The 18,150-nt window shown below is 44.9% G+C and overlaps 1 protein-coding gene across 8 annotated transcripts in view; it reads right to left on the bottom strand.

The window, feature by feature from the left end:
- Positions 1 to 99: 99 nt before the first annotated feature.
- The window catches only part of LOC105021377 (slit homolog 1 protein), a 106,629-nt gene continuing 88,578 nt past the window's right edge, over positions 100 to 18,150 (bottom strand). For 2 of the 8 annotated variants that reach the window (XM_010889006.4, XM_010889009.5), the window contains 13 exons: positions 15,218 to 15,289; positions 11,624 to 11,787; positions 10,999 to 11,123; positions 10,398 to 10,635; positions 9,900 to 9,993; positions 9,642 to 9,779; positions 9,168 to 9,417; positions 8,782 to 8,912; positions 8,056 to 8,258; positions 6,246 to 6,534; positions 4,365 to 4,576; positions 4,175 to 4,207; positions 100 to 4,035 (listed from right to left, as the gene is read on the bottom strand). In XM_010889006.4, the coding sequence (XP_010887308.2) occupies positions 3,797 to 4,035; positions 4,175 to 4,207; positions 4,365 to 4,576; positions 6,246 to 6,534; positions 8,056 to 8,258; positions 8,782 to 8,912; positions 9,168 to 9,417; positions 9,642 to 9,779; positions 9,900 to 9,993; positions 10,398 to 10,635; positions 10,999 to 11,123; positions 11,624 to 11,787; positions 15,218 to 15,289 (2,188 nt within the window). In that variant the 3' untranslated portion in view covers positions 100 to 3,796. The remainder of the gene's footprint in view (positions 4,036 to 4,174; positions 4,208 to 4,364; positions 4,577 to 6,245; positions 6,535 to 8,055; positions 8,259 to 8,781; positions 8,913 to 9,167; positions 9,418 to 9,641; positions 9,780 to 9,899; positions 9,994 to 10,397; positions 10,636 to 10,998; positions 11,124 to 11,623; positions 11,788 to 15,217; positions 15,290 to 18,150) is intronic. The other 6 variants (XM_010889007.4, XM_010889011.5, XM_010889014.5 and 3 more) reach the window with 4 other exon arrangements.

Genomic DNA, 18,150 nt, shown 5'->3' with positions numbered 1-18,150 from the left:
ATTTTACATATGTATATTCTGTTAATATACTTGTTACGTCATCCCCAACATATTTTGAACTTACCACACAAACTCTATTCAAACCAATCAAGGGACACATTTCATGTTAAAAGCACACACATTAAAGTTTAATGAATGGAAAGTGGAGGAGGTTCGGTAAACATTTTGTCGGTGGCGATAGATAGCTAGATACTACATACATTCAGCATTAATGGGACTTCAGTTCAATCCCACCATCACACCTGCGACGGAACAAAACTAAAGCAACAGAAATAGCACATCTGTAAGAAACCAGAGAAATAGTTTTTGATAATTTGTTTTGCACCATTTCAATACAAGAGACACGGAGTCTTTCACAATGATTTGTTACTAGAGTACAGTTCATTTTTCATGGATTCTGTGGGGGATTCCCACTAGACAAAGGAATCTGGCTGCATTTCAACAATCCACAATGTTTGCAAGTGTGAATGAGTCCATTTTGGTGAGAACCTTGATTAAACTGGGACGGATAGAGCTAAAGGTTTAGAGCTGACAGTTCATCAATATACAATGTGGACCATTGGATGACCTCAGGGCTAGATCTAAGACCTTTTGGGCAAACATAGAAGAACTGCAACAGGACGCCCTTGGTAGAAATTGCTCTGGAAAAGTTCTAGGATCAGCATTCCCTCACTAAAGCTTCATCTTACAGTTTGGAAAAAAAAAGAAACTTACTGTAGATCAGTGTGTAGGGACTTCATCTTACTCCACAGGAAAACTTTCCTGTAGGTCTCTCACTTTGAAAAAGAGTATATGGTCTCTTTATATTTGATACTTAACAGGAGAATAGCTGAACAATGCCAGTTCAGGACTGGGCACAATTTGTTTTTATACACTTTTATACATTCAGGTTGGGATGGACGGTTCTACTCTGCGATTGGCACCTTTTCCTCTCTGATGCGTGTATTATAGCTGGTCAGAACAATAGAGATGTTTAACTGTACATATTACATGTTAAAATGGAAAAAACATAGCTCATCCAATTGCAAACGTACAGAATGTATTTCAGCCAATGGCCTCATCGTCTTTACCTCTCCACTGTACAATGGTAACACGACTACTCGTACAGCTCTGAACGCAGGCAGAAATGTAGACATGTTTATGCACATCCACAATAAATAAGCACTCTTCAGTCTATATCAGCAATCAACCCCTTTTGCTTCTTGCAATTCTGTGGTATTCTAGTTGTGATTAGGACCTTCTTTCAACACAGCAACACCCAGCAGATTGAAATAGTTGAATATAGGGATGTCTTCCAAAGCGCATTGGCCAAGCAACATGTGGCACCCATCCCTCCCCCTAACCTGGATGTTGCTGAGCCAACTTTCACCTCTCATCTGTAATGATTCAGTGATACAGATACAGTAGAGCCCTAAGCTTCCTACAGCAGCTTGGTTTCATTTTAATCTTACAATTGCGTCTGTCTAGAATGTAACATGTCCCCAATTTATGACATAAATTCAACCCAACACTTTAACTAAATCAACACAAGACGATCAGAATCCTTTTACTATATTTCAGAGTATGGTATATATAGTAAACACAGAAAATGTCAATTTCAGAGTGGGAGGGGCATCTCCCTAATTGGCAATTAACTCCACCCAATTGGCCCCAACTGCCAATGAGGAATGTGTTTAAGCCAGCGGTGAGGAAACACTGTCTTAACTGGCTATTTAGTGATGTCACAAATACCTTACAGCTTTTTTTGTTACACTTTTGTTTTAAATATTTTTTTTCTTCCTTTTAAATTTTTTTCTTTAAAAACAGCAACAATTGTTATGCCTTTTATACTCTACAGGAAAAAGCCTTAAGATAATAAATAAAAATAAAACGGCACACAGACTATCAAATTAATTAGATGTCATATTCACATGGAAGACAACATATACAATATTAAACATGTTTCTATGTCAGTATTGTCTCTTATACAACAAGGCCAATAGTTTGCTACCTTGTTTTGGACAATTACAGACTAGCTTTTTTGAGCAAGTGAAATAAATGAATAAAAACAGCTAGGGAACCAATCAAATGCCATCCTGCCTGTTCCAATAGAAGCTTCCAGAAAACACAGATTTACTCTTTAACATATAAAAATACTATACCAAAATGAAATACAAATATATATATATTAGAATCTGTTAGGCATTTCTGTATAAAGAGAGGGCTAAAGGAGTTAGGTTACACCAGAAAACAAAATGTAATAAAACAATGCAAAAGGAAAAAAAATGGATATAAACAAAATAAAAACAAATGCTGCACATATTTGTTCCATAATAATAAACAATAAAAAGCTCTACATATCCATTTGCAAACTTCTCACATGCAACAGTTTGCACACGTTTAATACTGCAGGCATCGAGGGCAGGGGGCCTAATTATCCTCCTACTCAAAGGTGAAGGACTTATGCAAATCATCCAGAGACAATGCATGCTGGGGGATGGGTCTACACCGGGCACTGCCCACTCCAGATGGGTACAGAATAGCTTATATCCTACTGTAGGGGAATAGAGGCTCTGACTGCCCTATGTGTATCTGACAGAGCCTTCTCACAATGCTTTTAATGGAACAACCCTTTTCAGACAAGACCATTCTCTAGTGTGTGTGTGTGTGTGTGTGTGTGTATGAGAAGGACAAATGACTGATTCTCAGTGCTAGTATCTCAGTGCAGTGGTCTTATCAGTAATGGAAAGAATGGACAAGTCTTGTTCTGAAGACTCGCGGATAGTCACCTCATCTAACAAGCAGTCTGGCTTAGCGCAGCTATAGCCTGACCTAGCCTGGGCTCTGCTTAGCCTAACGCAGCTATAGCCTGATCTAGCCTGGGCTCTGCTTAGCCTAGCGCAGCTATAGCCTGACCTTGCCCCAGGTCTGCTCAGCCTGGCACAATGAAAGCCTGACCTAGCCTGGGCTCTGCTTAGCCTAGCGCAGCTATAGCCTGACCTTGCTCCAGGTCCGCTCAGCCTGGCACAGTGAAAGCCCAACCTAGCCTGGGCTCTGCTTAGCCTAGCGCAGCTATAGCCCAACATTGCTTGGGCTCTGTTCAGCCCAGCACAGATATAGCCTGACCTAGCCTGGGCTCTGCTTAGCCTAGCACAGCTGTAGCCCGAGCAAGCCCCGGCTCTGCCTTGCACCGCTCGACTTCCATCCGGCCGAGTTAAGCTAAGCCCAACCAAATACGACCACACTCCGTCGCATGGCAGGTAAAGACACTCCCGGCCCACACCGGCTATAGCCCAACCCCTGCCTAGCCAAACTGGACTGCAGGCCAACTCCGTTCTCCCCCGTCTTTCGGTATCTCTGCACCTCTACCCTTCTGCCACCCCGACCAGGCCTTCCGTCTGATTACACACGGCCTTCAGGAAGCCAGGATGGGAGATGGATCTTAGGCCAAGGCCTAATAAATGGATGGGCCGTGTGGCCCGAAGGTTTAGACCAGGTGTGTATGAAGGGGTTGAATGATGATACCTTCTCTGAATGCAACGCCTTCGATATCTCTAGAACCCTTCGAAACAATGTCGCTAATACAATGGTTTAGTGTTTACAATTCTCCGTGTTGTTGTTGTTGTTGTTGTTGATGTTTGTTTTCTCTGTGTTTCTGTACGAGGAAATGTCTTATTTTACAAACATTGTTGTCCATAATATATAGATAGAGGTTTTTTTTTATATATATATTTCTTTATACTCTCTCGTTGTCTTCCTCTCTGGTCCTCTCTCTCTGTGGTGCGCCCAGTTGTGGCAGTAGCAGGTTAGCGGCGCGCTACATACAGCCCACACAGCCACACTTGACGGTTTTCTCCACCTCCTCGCTGAACGAGGTTCCGTCGCTGCAGTCGAAGGTGTATTTCCGGCGTTTCATTCGCTGACTGGCACAGCAGGCCCCCGTGTCACAGGCGCCGGAGCACTCTACCCAGGAGACCATGCGTGTAGTCTGGCAGATGGCGTACCCACGCTGCACCTGGTAGAAGTCCCTCACGGGCTCCCCTTGGCACTCTGACTCTGTCAGGGAGGAAAGGTAAAGACAAAGCTCAGAGGCCGCCTTTGATCTGACTGACGGCAGGAAAAGGCCTCAGGTGAACATTAACAGATGTGTTGTGTTTCAGACACAGAATCACTCAAAGTCAGCCTTTCATGGTACCTGTGGTTGGTTTGGGCCGGGTGACCTCTTGGTCTGTTTGTATCAAACAAAAGCAACAACAGAAACAAGCTAAGTGAACTAGGATGCTAGATACGTCACAATGAGAAAAATGTGCTCTCTCTTTAACTCGTATCTGCGGCAACGGGCACTCTGGCGTATTCCGCCGTAGCAACGTGTGTTCTTTCCTTACCGGCGTCACAGAGCGCTCCGGTGTATCCCGCCTCACAGTGGCAGTAAGCGTCCCCTGTGTCAGAGATCTGGCAGCGTCCGTGTTTACAGTTGCGACTGCGGCAGGGGTTGAACAGCTCCCCCTGCTGGTTACACAGGGCCCCACGGTAGCCCTCCACACACTCACAGCGGTATGACTGCAGGTCCAGGGGAATACACTTCCCGTGCACGCACCTGGGGACAGACAATTCCTCAGTCAATACAGATCAGCTGACATGGAGAGGCGTGGGTGGAAATCCCATTTGGAGGATTCCTGGAGTCAGGATGGAATGAGTAGGAAATATTTAACCCCCCCCCCCCCCCCCCCCACAAGAATATCAGGGAAAACCATGGGAAAACTTCTCAGACTTTATAAACCTAGGCAGAAATTATAAGGTCAGAGCTCAGGAAATGAATAATCAATTTTAAGAAGGGGACTGTAAATTCAGATGGCAATTTTTTCAGAATTTTCCTTGCAGGAGATAATTGTAAAACCAGTTTAAAACCAAGGAGACTGAAAATAATTTAAATTTAACATGTATATACTGCACATAAAGCAGTGCTGTTATTCCGAATTGTCATTGTGATTCACTTCTGTGAAGTTCCAATTATTTGCTAGGATGAAATGTGGACTACAAACTACATAATATGCTTCTGAAGCGCTTAACCTGTCCAGGGTTTTCAGCTTTACAACTTGAAACTATTAAACAACTATCATGTTATAATGATCTTGTTTAGGTGGCCTCTGTCAGTAATGCCCACATATATCGATAACTGTCAGTAATGCCCAAATAACATCAATAATATCCTTTAGAGTTCGATTCCTTCGATTTCCTTTAATAATAATAAAAAAAAGGTTCTGGTGCCAAAAAAAGGTTGCAGGCAGGATGAAAATAATAAACTTCCAGATGACCAAGCTTCTTCATCAACAACCCAGTTTCCAAAAGAGTTGGGACGCTGTATAAAATGCTAACAAAAACAGAATGCAATGATGTGCAAATCATGTATTCCTATATTTAATTGAAAATAGTACAAAGACAACATATCAAATGTTGAAACTGAGAAATTGTATTCTTTTTGAAAAAATACATGCCCATTTAAGATTTGATCCCAGCAACACGTTTCAAAAAAGCTGGGACAGGGGCATGTTTACCACTGTGTTGCATCACTTTTTACAATATTATAAGCATTTGGTAACTGAGGAGACCAATATCTGTAGTTTTGAAAGGGAAATGTTTTCCCATTCTTGCTTGATATAGGATTTCAGCTACACAACAGTTCAGGGTCTCTGTTGTCATATTTTTCATTTCATAATGCACCAAATGTTTTCAACGGGTGACAGGTCTGGACTACAGAACGGCCAGTTTAGCACCTTTACTCTTTCACTACGGAGCCAAGCAGCTGTAATATGTGCAGAATGTGGTTTGGCATTGTCTTGCGTTGTCTGGAGCTTGAGCCCAGAGAAGGCGTCTTTTCTGGATCTTGTTTATATATGGTTTCTTCTTTGCATGGCAGAGTTTTCAAGGACCAACAACATTTCTCAGTTTCAACATTTGATAAGTTGTCTTTGTACTAATTTCTATTGAATATAGGGTTTAAATGATTTGCACATCATTGAAATCTGTTTTTCTTTACTCACCGTCCTTTTTTTCAGTCATAACCCCAGAATGTCACATTATCACCATAACCCCAGCATTTTCCAGTATCGCCATAACCCCAGCCTCGTCATATTATCATCTTAACCCCAGAATGTCACATTATTGCCATAAACACCAAGCAAGTCACATTATCATCCGAACCCAAGCTTGTCACATTATCATCATAACCCCATTATGTCCCTTTAACCTAGCATATTGCTACTTACTTGCTTCCCTGGCATGGATTAGTGACCAGCTGGTCACAGTGTGGTCCGCTCCAGCCTGGTTGGCAGTGGCAGACCGGTCCCTGTGCCCCGTCCGGCTGGCAGATGCCATGCAGGCAGTAGATCTTTCTGCAGGGCTCACAGCCTGGCACCACACCAGGTTTCATCTGGGTCTTAGTGAAGTCCTGTAGCTCGTTGTTGATATACAGGTTCTGGATGCAGCCGTGGAAACTGGAGCCATTTTGAATCTGCCAGAGCCGGAATGCTGCTGAGTGGACATCCACCGGCATTCCTGAGAGACAGAAAGGAAGGAGAGCAAGGGCGTGGAGGAGGAAGGAAGGGATATGTCAGTTAGAAATATCTGTGAGTGGAGATCAGAGATACAACTAACACAGGACTGATGGGAGTTATGAAGGAAGGTTTTTCAAAGGGTCATGTGCTTGAAGATATATTCGGGATAGAAACACCTCTTTCTGTATAACAAGTTAGGCAACCGTCACTTAATGCCAAATTCTGACGGCTGAAAGAAAATTTTTATGTAATTACTTTACTTAGATTTCACTATTTAAAATATGAGAGTGTCTCTGATATACAGTGAATGCCCACAAATGTAATTCTTAAACAACAGTATATGAAGCACATAATCTTTGAAAAAGGGGACAGTGAAAAGGAGAAGGAATATTCAGTGATGTGTAGCATACACACACACACACACACACTGTCCGACAGTCACAAACACAACAACGAACAGTACAACACCAAGACATCACTCCGAACACACAGCCATTTCTGATATCAGATCAGTTCCGTCTCAACACTCCATGTTTTGATATCAGTAGTGGCCAGTTGGGTTACGTGAGGAGATGTTAATCCATGCCAATGTACCATCTCACATATACAGAGGGTAGACTGTGTCTGGTAGGACAGAGATAAAAACCTATCCAAGTGTCTGGAAGTAGTAGGTCGAAATCCCAGAAATAGAATAGACTGTATAAGACTAGGATGTCTGGATGTGAAGGAATAATGTCTGCATCCTGCTGGCAGTTGGGCCAAGTAGCCGGGGCTTGACTCACAGGCTGAACTGCTTGTTATGCTTTACACACTTCCTGTCTGTGTGCAGCTGTAAGGCAGGAGTATGTGTGCGTTTGTTTGTGGGTATGTGTTCTTGAGTGCTCTAACAAACACAGTCGGTGGGTTTGTAGTTGGGTAGGTTGCAGGGATGGGTTGGGATATGGCTTAATTGCAGTGAGTGGGGTTTTTGGATGGGGAAGGTGGGGTTTTAGAGACATAGGGAGGTTGTGGGTGGGGTTTTTGGATGGGGGTGTGGGGTTGTAGTGAAATAGGGAGGTAGTGGGTGGGGTTTTGGGATGGGGGTGTGGGGTTGTAGTGAAATAGGGAGGTAGTGGGTGGGGTTTTGGGATGGGGGTGTGGGGTTGTAGTGGCATAAGGAGGTAGTGGCTGGGTTTTTTGGATGGGGGTGTGGGGATTTAAAGACAAAGGGAGGTTGTGGGTGGGTTTTTTGGATGGGGGTGTGGGGTTTTAGAGACATAGGGAGGTTGTGGGTGGGGTTTTTGGATGGGGGTGTGGGGTTTTAGAGACATAGGGAGGTTGTGGGTGGGGTTTTTGGATGGGGGTGTGGGGTTGTAGTGAAATAGGGAGGTAGTGGGTGAGGTTTTGGATGGGGGTGTGGGGTTGTAGTGAAATAGGGAGGTAGTGGGTGGTATAGGGAGGTATTGGGTGGGGTTTTGGGATGGGGTTGTGGTGACATAGGGAGGTGGGGGTGACATTGACATTAGTGTAGTAGTTGTAGTGCCTGCAGCAGAGGAGGAGGAAGTAGGTGTGTTCTGGAGAGGGCCCCTACCCCCCACGTATAGCGGAGCCTCCCCATTGAGGGGCCGGACCCCCCTCAGGCTGTCCATGGTGGTGGGGAGACCCCCGTCGATTGACAGGTTCACCATCTGGTCAAAGGTCACCAGCTCCACTGTGTGGAACTGACCGTCGTTGATTGTCTCAGTACTGCAGGAGAAAGAGAGAGACATACAGGGCAGAGTGGAAGAAACCAAGACAGGAAGACAGAGAGACATGCAGGGCAGAGTTGAAGAAACCAAGACAGGAAGACAGAGAGACACACAGGGCAGAGTTGAAGAAACCAAGACAGGAAGACAGAGAGACACACAGGGCAGAGTGGAAGAAACCAAGACAGGAAGACAGAGAGACACACAGGGCAGAGTGGAAGAAACCAAGACAGGAAGACAGAGAGACACACAGGGCAGAGTTGAAGAAACCAAGACAGGAAGACAGTGAGACATACAGGGCAGAGTGGAAGAAACCAAAACAGGAAAACAGAGAGACATACAGGGCAGATTGCAAGAAACAGCGATAGGCAGAGAAATACAGGGCAGATCAGAAGAAGCAAAGTCATAAAGAAAAACAGTAGTAGAAGAAACAAGAACAGAAAGACCAGCTTTTTAACATTTCCTTGCTCCTAAAAATGTCACAAATGCACCAATGTAAATGCGTGCTATAAAACACGTTTTACCTGTAGATAGCGTGTCCGGGCTGGCTCCCAGGGTCGTAGCTGACCTTAACGTGACCCTGGTACAGCTCCACAGCGATGTGATCGTTGTCCCCATTATACAGCAGGATACCGTTCTCCTCTGCTGTGGAGACCTGGGCCGGATATCATCACATCATGACGCGTTTGGAGATCACAGAACAGCGTCTGCTACGTCAGTTACAGTGACTCAACGCTAACTTGAAATCCTTCTACGTCAGTGTCCAGATTGAAGTTCAAATCGCCAACGCGTGTTGAAGAGCCGAATGACTACTTGCACTGCATAATCTGTGTGTGTGTGTGTGTGTGTGTGTGTGTATGTGTTTTTGTGTGCATTTTGTGTGTGTGTGTGTGTGTGTCTCTCACAGTACCTGGAGTGAGATGTTAGATACCTGCAGTGTGATGTTAGCCTGGGGCCAGTTCTTGAGGTCAGACAGCAGCAGGTAGGAATCCCTGTCCACAAAGTTCACACTGACCAGCTTCTCACAGCGAGGCCCTCCGAACCCGGGGAGACACTGGCAGAGTGCCCGGCCGGCCCGTTCCACGCACGGGGCGTCGTTCTGGCAGTCCGCCAGTTCACACAGAGACCGCGGGGAGGGGGGCACCTCACACAACTGACCGCTAAAGGAGGGAGGGAGGGAGTCGAAATTACCAGAGGAGTCCCGACCCCTCCGCCTCAAACTGGAGAGGGGTCATGGTGGGAGCGGCAAGGGATGATCGGCCTTCACGTTTCCCGGCTGGTCAGACGCTCCACTGAGCTGCCTGACACTTGACGGGTGAAACCCGCGGCCCGACACGGCTGTGGAGGGTGTGTGAGTACCGAGGCGTGTGTGTGCGTGTCTCACCTGTAGTTGTCTGGGCAGGAGCAGGTGTACCCGTTGAGCTCGTCAACACACTGGGCACCGTTCTGACAGCGGCTCTCCTCACAGTCGTCGTAGTCCATGCTGCAGTCGTCCCCAACGTAGCCCGGGGAACACACACATCTGCAACACACACGTTCGCATCAGCCCACCGGGGGGGGGGGGGGGGGGGGGTCCAGCCTGGGCCTGGGTCACACACGACCCTTTAGGTCACACCCAAACACACAGGTTGGTTAAACTCACTGCGGTCCATTGGACGTGATGAGACAGGTGGACTGGTGTTGACACGGGCTGCGACCTGGAGCACACACATCCTCCATCTCTTCACACATCTCCCCTGGGGAAGGGGCACACAAACGTACAATACGTTCAAAGTACATAGACTGTACATTCAGAATTCATAGACTGTACATTCACAATATATAGACTGTACATTTACAGTACATAGACTGTACATTCATAATATATAGACTGTACATTCACAGTACATAGACTGTACATTCACAGTATAATAGATTGTACATTCACAGTACATAGACTGTGCATTCACAGTACACAGACTGTACATTCACACTACATAGACTGTACATTCACAGTACATAGACTGTGCATTCACAGTACACAGACTGTACATTCAGAGTACATTGACAATATGTTTGCAGTATATACGCATGGAATCCAAGGCCTGAAACAGTGAAACTCAGTAGCGATAAAGAAGGCTGGTCTAGTGCAGTCTGTTACCTGTGTAATAAAGTGGACACAGGCAGGTATATTGGTTGACCCCATCTATACAGGTAGCTCCGTTTTCACAGTTGTTGTCTTCACAGTCATCTGTGTTGGTCTGGCAGGCTGGACCCTCAAATCCAAGGGGACAGTCACAGGTGAATGCCCCTTCCTCCAGCTCATTGAGTTGGCAGGTGCCTCCGTTGGCACAGGGGCTGTTGACACAGGCGTTCAGGGCAGTCTCACAGTTTCTACCCTGCAGACAGAGAGAAAACAGTGATCATGCACCGCTGTGGAAAGACCTGCACGATTATTATTAGCCTTCAGTTTATTACATTTTATGTTAAAGACCTGTCATTAATTAAATGAAATGTGTTAAATCTGGGCCGGAACCACAGCCAGCGCAGCCTGAAAGCAGGCTTCAGCACTTCGTCTTCCAACCTGACGCATCAATGGCTACAAAGACCGGGAGTAAGTACCTATGAATTAGTAGGTGGTAGGAGTGAATAGGTAGGAGTAAATAATAGATTTGAGTAAGCGGGTAAGTGTGGAGCATGAGTAAGGAGAAGTGCTTCCAGCATGGAGGGAAGTGCCAAGTAGGTGAAAAGCTAAATCTCACCTTGAATCCAGGAGGACAGCTGCACCGGTAGATCTCCACCAGATCACTGACACAGATCCCCTGGTTGACACAGGGGCTGGACAGACAAGGGTTGCACTTGGCCAGGACCCCACTGTCCACCGCACCTGTGCAGATGTATAAATATATATAGACGTATATACACGTACACAAACCCACTAGATTACACCAACAGTGTCTCCCCTTGAGGTGTTTGCCACTAATTACCCAAAAAAGACCATCATGTCAGCTAATTACGTTGAACCATTTGCAGATTTTATTCCTCATTGTGGACTGACTTAGTTTTGATCAGTGGAAAAACCCCTGATAAAATACATTATGCAACACAAAATGTAGTCCGTGGGTGTGGGGGGGTGGGGTGGGGGGGTGGGGTGGGGGATGGGGGGGTACTCTGAAGAATGAAGGGTTTTTCATTTGGTTTTGAAGTGAACAGTCTAACTGGATCCGAACAACTAAAGACATGGGACATGGGTGAGGAGTGAGGACTCCTTCTGAAAACATTGATGTGGGAGAACAGAGCCCACAGATCCCTGGTTCCTCGTTCATTTGTCTTTGTTATAAACCCAACTCACTGTGGCACTCAGACTTTGTTATAAACCCAACTCACCGTGGCACTCAAACTTTTTGGCCGGGGTGGTCAGCAGAAGTTTGCCCTCCATTCCCGTTGGTCCGGCACAGCGGGCGATGCCAGGCTCCTTGTACCCAGTCTTTACCCAGTCAGACAGCCAGCGCAGACGGCAGTCACAGTACAAGGGGTTGGCACCAATAGCACTGAGGGGTGAGGGGTCAAAGGTTAAGGATCAGGCACAGGTACTGGTCAGTTAGAGGGTTGGCGCCAATCACCCCCGAGAAATCGGTCTATCAGTCATGGCAAAAAGGATGTCTTCAGTCAACATGGTGCAGCGCTCTATTTGGCCACCAGGTGTCTCTCCCATCCTTCAAACAACCCAGAGCTACTGAACTGTCACAGCTCGGCACTTTTAGAAAGGAAACTGTTATGTTATTAAGGTTGACGGTTTGGTTAAGGCTCACTTATACACTTTTGATAGTCAGCCTCTCAGTGGTAAGCTGGTCAGAACATTACCCGTAGTCCCTCAACTATAATTGACAGTTGGCTTTTTTAGTACGTATTTGACACGTGTGTAAGACAACACTGAGAGACATTGAAAAGACTGAAAAGGGAGGACAAATGATGAATTGATAAAGGAAGCTTTATCAAGTTGCTATAAGGGCACTTAACACAAGTAATCATGGCTACTTCTGAACTGCTTTAGTAAAATCCTTTCAGGCACGGTAAAACAACAACACACTGTCTGATCGATGCTGTTCCATTACTCAGAACCACAGGCTCATCTTTCAGGCCAGGCCAATATCTGACATCTGCTGACATGAAAGGCACTTGACTGTGGATCAATGGAGGCCAAAGACCAGCGTTCACCTGCTAGATTCTCTATGTCTTTCTCTTTAACTTCCTGAAATATCTGTCATTGTATCTCACACAAGTTCCACTCCTCTGTACTCTTTAATCTTCATTGCACTTTCTTCTCTCCTTCCATTTGCTCTTTCCCCATTACTCTCTCTTCCTTCTCTCTCTGTGTCCTCTCGCTGTCCATGTCCACTGTCCTCTGGTTTCCCTGACATGGATAGTTCTATTGATTTATAGATGATGGCTTTGACAGGACTCCACTGGGAGGAAACATTTGCTTCAACATCTGAAAATCCCTTCTGAACACACACAAACATGCTGATGCTCATTGTAGACCCAAATGCTACCAAACACATGCACACACACACACACCCAACAGTAAGCAAACACACCCAACAATACCCAAACACATGCACACACACACACCCAACAATACGCAAACACACCCAACAATACCCAAACACATCCACACACACACACCCAACAATACCCAAACACATCCAACCCCACACACCCAACAATACCCAAACACATCCATCTGCACACTCCCAATAATACCCAAACACATCCACCCGCACACACCCCCAACAATAACCAAACACATCCACACACACGCTCCCAACAATAACCAAACACATCCACACACACACACCCAACTATATCCAAACACATCCACCACCACACACCCAACTATATCCAAACACATCCACCACCACACACCCAACTATATCCAAACACATCCACCACCACACACCCAACTATATCCAAACACATCCACCACCACACACCCAACAATACCCAAACACATCCAGACACACACCCAACAATACCTAAACACATCCACACACACACACCCCCAACAATAACCAAATACATCCACACACACACCCCCAACAATACCCAAACACATCCACACACACAGAACAATACCTAAACACATCCACCCGCACACACCCAACAGTACCCAAACACATCCACATACACAGAACAATACACAAACACACCCACACACACACCCAACAATGTGCACACACACACCCAACAACGTACACACACACACACAATAATGCCAAAACCCAGTCAGAGCCCACAGACCATGAGGAATGTTGGTAACTCTATAGGGGGCACGCGTGTGTGCGTGAGGGTGTGCGTGGGGATTCTAGATGTCACAAAGAGATGAAAGATTGAAGGTTCTGTGAACTGGGGCATTAAGCCCTGCTCTGAAATCCCACAAACATTATTACTGTTGGGAAGAGTAACGGATTACTTGTAAATTAGTAAATTAGAAATGTAAATGTAAGGATTACAAAACAACAGTGACTGTAATGTTATGTTACCAGCTAAAATATTGTAATCGGATTACAGATACTTTAGAAAAGAATGTATGATTACTTTTTGGATTACTTCAATTGGAAATTAATAGGTGCACGAAATAACTGTCACGTTGCATTTTTTTATTTAATATTTTAAAACATTGTTATTTGAATCCAAGTAACCATTTCGCACATCAGTTGTGCGTGTGATCTTAATGTGCTCAAAGGTGGGCACGCATAACCAGATTAGTGACGGATGAAGCGCTAGTTAAATTTTCTCGGTTTTTGGCTGATAAAAACAGATTGTGCCTACAATAATTATTAGCCCACCCATATTAAATGTGATTTAGTAATCTCCTGCTGACATATCTTTCTCAGAACAATGATAGGTGATACCGGGTGTTTCTTTTTCAGATAGTAGGCATACTTGATTAGAAGATTATTCAACTATTTGTCAGATAGCTGTAACATGGCCCTGCCTTCAAAACAAAACATATAGGCCTATATGGATTTTATCATGATTTTTGAGGAGGAAAGGTGTGTCGGGAAGCATCACCGCCAAAGTATGATGATTTGCATTTGATGCAGCTACCTCAACTCCATACCCATGGGCCATGTGATTTTGCTTGCTCTGGATCTCAGAAAAATGCGATAATGTGTTATAATTGGGTGCTGACAACGTTGGCTTTAAACTAGGAGTGCAGTTGTAAATCACGGTTTATTCCTGAACTTTGCATTTTGCAAATAATCGCAGGTTATTAAAACTTTGAGTGCGGGTGTTCATGATTTATTTTTTACATACAATAATGTCATCAGCCTTTTCCAGCATAAATGTACCAGGCTTTTGCACACCTGCAGATAGACCTTAGATTTTGGGTTATGTTCAGATAAAATTTCAGATTATGGAAGATCAAAGGTTAGGCCTATTGGATACATTTGGAATGACTGAATATCTGACAGACCTTCAGTGTGTAATGTAGAGTGGCCACCACACTGAAACACAAAATGTATCATGTGTGGACATATCCCCAGTCCAATTGGAGATTTATATTTTGGCTTAAAGTTTATGTTTCTGGTAAAAACTACATTTGGTTTTGGGTTATGGGTTAGGGATAAGGTTAAATTTAAGTTAAGTTTTAGGTTAAAGGGAAAATAAGAATATTCCCAAGTGTAATAGCAACATTTAAATGTATATGTGGGTGAGTGGTTGGCTAGACTTCAGGTGCTGGTGTTTATTTATTCTTATGATATCCTGGTGTTGTGTTTTTAGAGTCAATCAGTCAAAATGTATTTTAGAAAGCCCTTTTTACATCAACAGTTGCACAAGGTGCTGTTGGAGAAAGAGTGTTTGGCGCGTCTGTGTGTATCAGCATTATTGGTACTCATGTGAGTCTGTTAGTGAGTTGTCTTCCTCCTGTGTGTGTGTGTGTGTGCGTGTGTGTGTGTGTGTGTGCATACTCACAGGTGAGACAGAGAGGCCACGTCACTGAAGATGCCATCGGGAAGCTCGGAGATCTCGTTGCCATGGAGAGACCTTAGAGACGATAAATGATGAAAGCAGATTAGGATCAAACAATTAACACAGACATATCTGAACTAGATCTGCTCACTAAGCTCTGTTATAATGTGTGAGGTGTGCACAGAGAGAGGTGTACAGGGACACGCATGTTTGTATGTAGAAAGCTCCCATGTGACTCAACCAGCTACAGTTCTGTCTCTAGAGACTGAAGCCTTTCTGTATGTCCCTTGGTATCAGTCCTGTCTGTCTCTGTAGCAGACTTGTCTGTCCCTCTCTAGCAGACCTGTCTGTCCCTTGGTATCAGACCAGTCTGTCTTTCTGTATAAGAACTGTATGTCTCTCTGTTGCAGGCCTGTCTGTCTCTCTGTTGCAGGCCTGTCTGTCTCTCTATTGCAGGCCTGTCTGTCTCTCTGTAGCAGGCCTATCTATCTCTCTGTTGCAGGCCAGTCTGTCTTTCTGTATAAGGCCTGTCTGTCTTTCTGTATAAGGCCTGTCTGTCTCTCTGTACCAGGCATGTTTGTCTCTCTGTACCAGGCATGTTTGTCTCTCTGTACCAGGCATGTCTGTCTCTCTGTACCAGGCATGTTTGTCTGTCTGTAGCAGGCATGTTTGTCTCTCTGTAGCAGGCCTGGGCAGGGGAAAGGTTGGCTCTGTGTGTGTTCTGCGGAGCTGAGGGCTGGCTGGAGAGCCAAATGGCTTCAGTGGAATCCACAGTAGCTGGTGTTGGGTTACTGAACAGAGTGGCCAGACTCTGATTACCAGAGGAGAAAGTGGCTCTATGCCAAAACCTGCCTGGTAGAGACAGGGCTAGTTTGTATTATCTTTAAATACTATCTTCAGGTTCAGCAGGTTGGTAAACCAGGCAGTGTGTACATTATTTTACGTTTTTATTAAACACCCAACACCCACAAATATGGTCCACAGATTGAATCTTACTGACTTCCTTGGTACTACAATCTGGAAGGGGGAAGAGAGAGGGGAGTCAGAGGTCTACTGTCTCTGGCCTGGTGAAGGGAGTCAGGGGTCTACTGTCTCTGGCCTGGTGAAGGGAGTCAGGGGTCTACTGTCTCTGGCCTGGTGAAGGGAGTCAGGGGTCTACTGTCTCTGGCCTGGTGAAGGGAGTCAGAGGTCTATTGTCTCTGGCCTGGTGAAGGGAGTCAGGGGTCTACTGTCTCTGGCCTGGTGAAGGGAGTCAGAGGTCTATTGTCTCTGGCCTGGTGAAGGGAGTCAGGGGTCTACTGTCTCTGGCCTGGTGAAGGGAGTCAGGGGTCTACTGTCTCTGGCCTGGTGAAGGGAGTCAGATGTCTACTGTCTCTGACATGGTGAAGGGAGTCAGAGGTCTACTGTGTTTGGCCTGGTGAAGGGAGTCAGAGGTCTTCTGTCTCTGGCATGGTGAAGGGAGTCAGAGGTCTACTGTCTCTGGCCTGTTGAAAGTTGTGAAGGTAGTCTCTGTGAAGGGTGGCTGCTTCCTTCCTCATCTTTCAGCAAGGTGAATGGGTGACAAGCCACTGGGCTTAGTGATACGCACACGCTCAGGGCTTAATGGCAGTAAAATTATATGACTGTCCTAATCTGTGAGGTCATTTGCAGTTTTAGTCTCTTTGGCTAAATACCAAACACTTATAAGTATGGCCCTGCTTGGCTTCTGATCAAACCACTTCTATAACTTCAACACTATAGCTTCAACACTATAGTTTCATGTTTAGAACTAGCACAAACCAAGCCATAACTTACCTTAGTGGTTCTATATTTATACCATTCCTTCCTGTTCAGGGCTCTAGCTAGCTAGGCCCTATAATGAATCCAATCTAACTTTTTATATAAAAAGTCTACACACCCCTGTTAAAATGACAGGTTTTTGTGATGTAAAAGAATGAGACAAAGATAAATAATGTCAGAACTTTTTCCACTTTTAATGTGACCTATAATGTGAACAATTCAATTGAAAAACAAGCTGAAATCTTCGAGAGGAAAAAAATAATAAAAACCTTACATTAACCTGGTTGCATAAGTGTGCACACCCTCTTATAACTGGGGATGTGGCTGTGCTCAGACTTAACCAATCACATTCAAACTCATGTTAAATAGAAGTCATTACACACCTGTCATTATTTAAACTGATTAATGACAAATAAAGTTCAGTGGTTCTAGAAGGATTTTCCTGACATTTTCTTAGATGCATCTCAGAGCAAAAGCCATGGTCTGCAGAGAGCTTCCAAAGTATTAGAGAGATCTCATTGTTGAAAGATATCAGTCAGGAGAAGGGTACAAAAGAATTTCCAAAGCATTAGATATACCATGGAACACAGTGAAGACAGTCATCATCAAGTGGAGAAAATATGGCACAACAGAGACATTACCAAGAACTGGACGTCCCTCCAAAATGTATGAAAAGACGAGAAGAAAACTGCTCAGGGCGACTTCCAAGAGGCTTACACCAACATTAAAGGAACTGCAGGAATTTCTGGCAAGTACTGGCTGTGTGTTACATGTGACAACAATCTCCCGTATTCTTCATATGAATGGGCTATGGGGAAAAACATCCAAGCCTGGCTGAAGTTTGCAAAAGCAAACATCAAGTCCCCCAAAATCACGTGGGAAAATGTGTTATGGTCTGATGAAACCATGGTTGAACTTTTTGCCCTTAATTCCAAATGGTATGTTTGGCACAAAAATAACACCGCACATCACCCAAAGAACACCATACCCACAGTGAAGCATGGTGGTGGCAGCATCATGCTTTGGGGCTGTTTTTCTTCAGCTGGAACCAAGGCCTTAGTCAGGGTGGAGGGAATTATGAACAGTTCCAAATACCAGGCAATTTTGGCACAAAACCTTCATGCATCCGTTAGAAAGCTGAAGATGAAGTTCACCTT

This window comes from Esox lucius, chromosome 6, assembly GCF_011004845.1.
Source record: "Esox lucius isolate fEsoLuc1 chromosome 6, fEsoLuc1.pri, whole genome shotgun sequence".
Classification (NCBI taxonomy): Eukaryota; Metazoa; Chordata; class Actinopteri; order Esociformes; family Esocidae; genus Esox; species Esox lucius.
This window is presented reverse-complemented; position numbering and strand designations above follow the sequence as displayed.